Source organism: Pinus tabuliformis, chromosome 1_2 (assembly GCF_031772625.1).
Source record: "Pinus tabuliformis cultivar Carrire ecotype Pingquan chromosome 1_2, CPIR1, whole genome shotgun sequence".
Taxonomy (NCBI): Eukaryota; Viridiplantae; Streptophyta; class Pinopsida; order Pinales; family Pinaceae; genus Pinus; species Pinus tabuliformis.
In genome coordinates this window covers 353,155,212-353,162,455 of record NC_142298.1, presented here as the reverse complement: position 1 = coordinate 353,162,455, position 7,244 = coordinate 353,155,212, and the positions used below count along the sequence as shown (strand labels likewise).

Here is a 7,244-nt window from a genome sequence, read left to right as displayed (position 1 = left end):
TCACATACAAAACCAAAGCAAAGTTTATATGTAGATATGAAATCAAAACAAATCCAATCAAATCAAATAAAATAAAATATCCATATGAGATTTATTTTTCCTTTTTCTTCTTAATGCACACTGCAAAAAAACCTTTGGCAATTTTTTATTCAGCAATTTGAATATCAAAAGATTTGATCCCGATTTAGAGTTCCAAAGTTGAGATGGATCTAGGTTTGAAATGGATCTAGGGTACTCCCCTTTTAAATAGGCTATTTCACATGAATACAATGGGTTCTCATAAACTTGAAGCACAATAATAACCACCCATAACTTGACGATGTCAAGTTTACCATAATTACAACGCAAAAATTAATAAATATAATAATAACAATATGTAATTTTAATTTCAATTGTTTTTAATTCTATTTTTATTCTTATAAAAATAAGAGAATTCTTATAACAGTAAGAGAGAGTTATCTAGGCTAATTCCCCCTCTGCATTTGACAAAAAATACCTTTATATCTTAAGCAAAAGAAAATCAGTAAAACAAAGTGTTTCCAACTAAAATTTAACGTAAAAAATTATAATAACAATAAAATTCAAAAATACCAAGAGAACAAAAACATCTAACAATTAGACTACTGCTTAAATATATAACATCATCAAAAACAAAAACTAATGAAAATATAGCTAACATTTACCATCAACTTTTCACGACAGAAATTGACGAATACCTATAAAAAAATGCTGTAAAGCATAATAACAGAAATTATAGCACACAAGCAACTAACAAATAGTGCAGCACATGAAACTGTCGAACGTATAATATCAAAAAATACGCTGAGGAGACTATTAAATTCCGAAACAAATGTCGAAGACTGAGAAAACCAGGAGGGAAATATTAAATTACAAACCTGCGACTAATTTTAATTTCAAAAAAGAATGTTGCTTTAGTTGCACCAGGCTGTTCATGTCCATTAGCATTATGAGAGATACACTGGTGCTCATTTTCAACGACTTTAGTATAATATTGGGGCTCTGTTACTGCTGGGGAATGAATTTGTTGCATTTGTCCATTGCATTATGAGAGATACATCGGTGCTTATTTTCAAGGACTTTAGTGGTCATGGATAATATTGATGTTCTTTCACTATTGAGGGACTCTCAGGACATGAATTTGTTGCATCTGATGTTCCAAGGTGTTCATAACCATTGGCATTGTGAGCGATAATTCCTGTTGATTAATGTTGATACACATAAGAACCAAGCTGCAAGATACAAACTAGTCTGCACTGGTCTACTTGACACTGCCACCCACCCAAATCTCCAAACAAAAGAATGCCTGAAATCACCACTCCGAACAACAACTCAAGCTCACCAGAACCCAAAGTTTCAAGGCAACAAACACCTTGTCGAAACCAAAGTTCGAAAAACACCAAGGCATCAGACACCATATACACTTCCAATTTCCAGAATATAAGAGTAACAAAGCACCAGATGTCCAAGTTCAAATACACAGACAGGACACAGAGAGATGACCTTACCCCGAAGAAACCATCGCAGAGCAGTCCACCGCCATTGACTAAACAGTCACTCAAACACACAATCTGCTAATATCTCACCTGAGCCCAGGCAGAGGGCAAGATACACATTTTGTCAATTGTATTATTCTCTTAGAACCTGTCAGATCTGGAATCTGCAAACCTCCTTTTGAATCTGAGTGATTAAAGATGACTAGCTTGCTCTCAGCAGGGGCCAGCACAATAGACGAATAATTATAATCAAGTCACCAATAACAATCGATGTCTTAGCTCTTACAGCATTTATCAAAAGAAAGCCCAATAACCCTGAAGGTGGGGCATATGCTTCAGATTGACTATTTGAGGAGATCCCCAAACCCTGAGCAAAGTCATATATAGATGACCCTCAAGATGAGAAATAGTCCGTAACAAACCTATATTTTTGTCGACAGTTGACTCAGTAATTTTTGTTGTCAGTATATTATAAATTTTTGTACTTTGATCATGCTATGTGGCCCCAACTATCAGAAACAAGAAACAGGAAATGACAGCAAGGATCCAAATGTATCAGAACACTTGGTATAGTCAATAACAAAATGGGGAAACACTATTCATTGAGAAGTAACAGCATTTTCAATCAAAATATACCTCAGAGTACAAAATATATCTTAAATCCCCTGCTGTAGTTAGTGTACGGTCCTTCATTTTAACATTTTTGTACATTTAAGAGTGAAACTTGCAGGAAAAGAGTAATTTCTAAAAAAGAAGTGGGCAGAAGGTTTCAAAAACAGAAGCAAAACCATAATCAAAAGCATTAACATCAACAGTTCAGTTACTTACCTGCACATTTTAACATATCTTTCTACCTTGACCTCTTATTTTAGTGCAGCACATACACTAAAGGTCAATCTTTCACAAAGTTAAATTGAAGACCACTGAAAGTCATTGCTGCAACAGATAAAACAAAAAATAAGACATACAAAATAGGCAACAGACATTGAAGATAAAACTGCCAAAGATACCATTCATATATGTATGAACAAATGTCAACTATAACTGCTGAGATCTTGAATTCATGTCACAGGTAAATGAAAAGTTTAACAAATAATATCAAAATAACTCCATCACAACTACAAGTTTTTCATCCTTCAAAACTACATAGATCAGAAAAGACATGCTGTAAAAAGCATTTATTGCAAATAACAGAGATAATAGATTTGACTAGAACCATCTTTCCAAGAAAAACTCATAGATACAAAATAATGTTATCAGCAATCTACAGTCAACATTATTCAGTCTAATGACAATATAGACCCCAAATAATATACGTTAATAACTACATGGACCTCAAATGATAGAGTAACATGATTAGACTAAAGCCCCTAAGCAAACCTAATTTGAGAAATTCTGATCAGATGCAACCAAAAACTATAATGCAAAGGCAAGGCAACAACACCCAAACTGTAACAACTATTTATATTTTCAAACTAAAATACATTAATCACAACACTGCAATAATCCTACAATAACTCGTCCACAAAGGATTTTATCCAAATAACCTCTAAATGATCTTAACTAAAATCATAGCACCTATTACACTAAAATCTAGGCTTGAAAAAGGAACTAACCCTGCTTTAGTATCTTGTTCTCATGGACCGTACAGCTTTCCTTTGATGCCTACAACGTTTATCTTCATCTCTGAAGATCTCTATAAATGCTTCAAGTATGGGAAGCCTGTCAACTAACCTGCAGATTTATCTATAAGAAAACAAAAACCTTATTGATGGATATAGGCAACCACCCATGATTCCTTGGAATAAGGGAGATTCAAAGTTATTCACAGCAAAAACCTCCAATATAGAACATCCCATGCTCCCCTGAAAACATAGTATGCATGGCAGTATCCAACACTATTATTTATGGCAAATGATGGTGCCTTTACCAAATGGTATTCATGGCAATATCCATTGTTGTTCCTGAAGTTATTCCAAAACAATTACTTGAAAGTTTTAATTATAAGTGAAAAAAACTCCACCAGGTATAAAGACATCTAAATATTAGTATCTTGTTCTCATGGACCATACAGCTTTCCTTTGATGCCTACAACGTTTATCTTCATCTCTGAAGATCTCTATAAACTTCAAGTATGGGAAGCCTGTCAACTAACCTGCAGATTTATCTATAAGAAAACGAAAACCTTATTGACGGATATAGGCAACCACCCATGACCCATGATTCAAAGTTACTCACAGCAAAAACCTCCAATATATAACATCCCATGCACCCCTAAATCATAGTATGCATGGCAGTATCCAACACTATTATTTATGGCAAATGTTTGCTGCCTTTACAAATGGTATTCATGGCAAATATACATTGTTGTTCCTCAAGTTATTCCGAAACATCTAAATATTACTTAAAAGTTTTAATTATAAGTTATAAAAAAAAACAGACCATAGAGCTCTCTACGGAACAATATATTTCTCTGTAACTAAAGACAACGAAACCTTGAATATGATATTTATTTATAAAATATTTGATGACACCATATATAACAATGATAATAAACAAATCATTTATATATATATATATGAAATAAAATTGAGATATAAATAGCAATCCATCAAAATAAGAGCATAATAATAATTGTAGATCAAACATTACTAAATTGCAAATTCATGAGACTTCTATTTCAATATTGCATAATCAATAGAAAAACATTACTAAATATTGACTTGAAAAACAGAGAAAGGCAGTAGCATGCATGAAATCGAAGCACCATTAATCAAAAATGTTACAATCCGGTCAATTATAGCTAGTTAATTTCAATTAATATTAAGTGATTTATGACTAGAGACTGTCTAGAAATCCAAAAGGGGCAAACTGCTTAGAACACAGCAGAAATGAATCCTCCAATATACATGAGCAAAATATAACTGCAATCTGTGATTACAAATGACACTGCATTTGTATCACCAAAACCTAAAACCTACAAAATGTAAATATATAGAAATGATTAGAGCTCAAAAGCTCACTTCTGTATCTGATCTTAATAACTACTGCTTAGACAGCCTTTGATGCCAATTGTTCTACCTGGCATATGGGTGATATCGACCATTACTACTGCCTCCATAAGCTCCCCTTCCACTCCCATAAGCACCTCCACTGCCATAGGGGCCTCCGACACGTGAGTCAAGACTACCTCCACTACCATAGGGACCTCCAACACGTGAGTCAAGACTACCTCCACTGCCATAGGGACCAACACGTGACTCGAGACTACCACCATAACCACTGTCACTATAGGCACCATAGCCGTCACCAACTCCATAGCCAGCCAGTAGCCCACTGCCATAGCCACCAAACCCTTCACTATAAGACCCAGCACGACCTCCATAGCCACGAGAAGCATCTTCTGCATAGCCCCCTAAACCAGCACCACTATAGCCTCCATAAGCCCTACCATAATCAGGAGCTCCGTAACCGGCACCAGCATATCCCCCAGGCCTATCACCGTAACCTCCTGCTGACCTATATGGGTTGCTGCCATAACCTGCCCCTCCAAACCCACTATAACTATCCCCAAAGCCCCCAACTCCACCAGGTATGAATGGAGGCCTACTATCAATCCCATGAATAGGCCCAGCATCAGGCAGGGATTTCTTGGGTTCAGCCTTCTTGATCTCCACCTACAAAATTTAATGAACATCCTAGATTATGGACTGTAATCATAACTTAAGGCAAATGTTTACCTACAAAACTAGAAAAATATATGTTAAATCAAAAGGAATGGGACTAAAGATAACCAAGAGCTAGACTGTGGTAGCACTAAGCCAACCCACTATGTCTTCCCAAAAATTTAAATTATAAATAAAATACTAGCAGTATGGGAGCAGGATGCCCATAACCAAGGAGACGAAATCACAAAATACCTGCTTTCCACCTAGTTCAAGCATTCTGCCTTGAGACATAATCTCTTCTACGGCCTGCTCACTGTCAAAAGTAATAAAACCAAAACCCCTAGAACGACCAGTGCCTCGATCCTGCATAATCTGATGTTCTACAACTTTGCCAAACTTGGAAAAGTAGTCCTTGAACTCATCTGTAAGATATAAGAATTCTGCTTAGCCTATATTCTTCTTAAGCTACCCATTGAAGTAAATATGCATTCTAAAACCAACAATTAGAAAACAGCCTACAGCCAGGACGAAAACATCGACCGCATCTAAGTTCCATACCAACCCCTCAAGATGGTAATATCTAAAGGAAGATGTCAAGCGAGACTGTTATACTAAATGCAACGTATCAACATAATTTCACTCAATTTCGAGTATGAAATAGTTCAACTAACTATAGATCTGTAAACTAATAATAGTTAGGGATTTACGAACCAACCTTCAGTAATTGATGTAGGTATACCACCCACAAATACTTTTTTCGTCTTTGGGCCCTTGGACGAATTCCCCCTTGGAATGGTTCTTTTGATTTCAACCTGAAAAGCAACAACCCTCCAGAATACATATTTGAAAAAAAAATAACAAAATAATAAACTATTGATCAACAGGATGCTTTATAAAACACGGAGACAAGCCTACCGCTTTTCCATCAAGAACGTGCTTGTCCTGTATAACCTTGTCTATGACAGAGGGATCAGCATAAGTCACAAACCCAAATCCACGAGGCTGGCCACTGACGCGGTCTTTCATTATAACTGAGTCCGTTAGCTCCCCGTACTTACTGAAATGCTTTGTAAAAGCACCTGCGGGACATCCAACATATTCTCATTAAAACCATAAAAACGAAACTTAAGGATCACACAACAAATAAGAAGCCAACAACGCGCAAAACCAATTTAAGAATACGGCAAAATTTTCAAGAGAACACTCTCCAGGTTAAAATGCACCTATTGTAAATTTGGAAACCATTAATCCCGTAAATAGCCTACGAAACCATATAGCAGCACAACGTAGAAAAATTCAACCATAAAACCCTAGAAACCCTCGACAACCTAGAAAGGTAAACATTAAAGAAAACAGAAGCAAAAACAAAAAACCCTTCACAGCTTGGGGCATAGGAAAACATACTCGACGTCGTAGTCCTTGACAGGCCGCCGATGAAGATTTTCCTGTCACAGAGAAGGCATAAACAAGCAGGTTAACTAAAATCATTTTTAACAAGCCCTCTGAACTAGCCGAATAATTACAAAGGAACCTACAGAGTCTACTCAGATCTGAGTTAAAAGCAAAAGGCCTCACCCAGGGCTGGAAACTCCATTGTTCTTTTCTTGTTTTTGCTCTTCTGAGGCATTTTCCTCCCGTTCTGAGTCACCATCCTCGTTAGAATGGACATCCTGTGTCTTCTGATCCTTCGAAGAAGCCATCACAAGCTATTTAAAAACCAACAGAGAAGATCCCTTTCGAATGCGATCGAGCTAAGACACAGATGCTACGAAGAACCCTCGGTAACCCTAGATGTTGATAATGAATGGTTCAACAATCAAAATGCAAAATTTGCCAGACTAGTAGTGTGATTCAATGGCGTCACTATTTATACACAATCGCAACCAAAATAGACCTAACCCTTTTTCAACCGTCGGGTCTGAGCTTTGCTAACTTGGAGTTAGCTTTCGGGAGCGTGGTGTGATAGCTTTCCGTATTAACATGGTGGAAGCTGTAGGTTTTTATGGATGTGAAAGTTATAGGATGGTTTTCATTTTTAAAATTGCAATATTTAAGAAACATG

General features: G+C 36.3%; 1 protein-coding gene across 1 annotated transcript; it reads right to left on the bottom strand.

The window, feature by feature from the left end:
* Positions 1 to 4,263: 4,263 nt before the first annotated feature.
* On the bottom strand, positions 4,264 to 7,040 carry LOC149205826 (uncharacterized). Its single transcript, XM_089395177.1, has 6 exons — positions 6,758 to 7,040; positions 6,587 to 6,627; positions 6,098 to 6,261; positions 5,898 to 5,994; positions 5,435 to 5,604; positions 4,264 to 5,191 (listed from the first exon to the last, which is right to left on the bottom strand). Exons 1-6 carry the CDS (start codon positions 6,880 to 6,882, stop codon positions 4,592 to 4,594), a joined length of 1,197 nt encoding a protein of 398 aa, XP_089251303.1. The 5' UTR covers positions 6,883 to 7,040; the 3' UTR covers positions 4,264 to 4,591.
* Positions 7,041 to 7,244: the final 204 nt, after the last annotated feature.

Bases quoted from the DNA above. Each gene is read 5' to 3' on its own strand.
- LOC149205826 (XM_089395177.1), bottom strand. From the start codon at position 6,882: ATGGCTTCTTCGAAGGATCAGAAGACACAGGATGTCCATTCTAACGAG. The intron at 6,262-6,586 runs GTATGTTTTCCT...GATGTCCCGCAG, and splicing joins GTCAAGGACTACGACGTCGA to GTGCTTTTACAAAGCATTTC. The intron at 5,995-6,097 runs GTAGGCTTGTCT...GTTGCTTTTCAG, and splicing joins ACGTTCTTGATGGAAAAGCG to GTTGAAATCAAAAGAACCAT.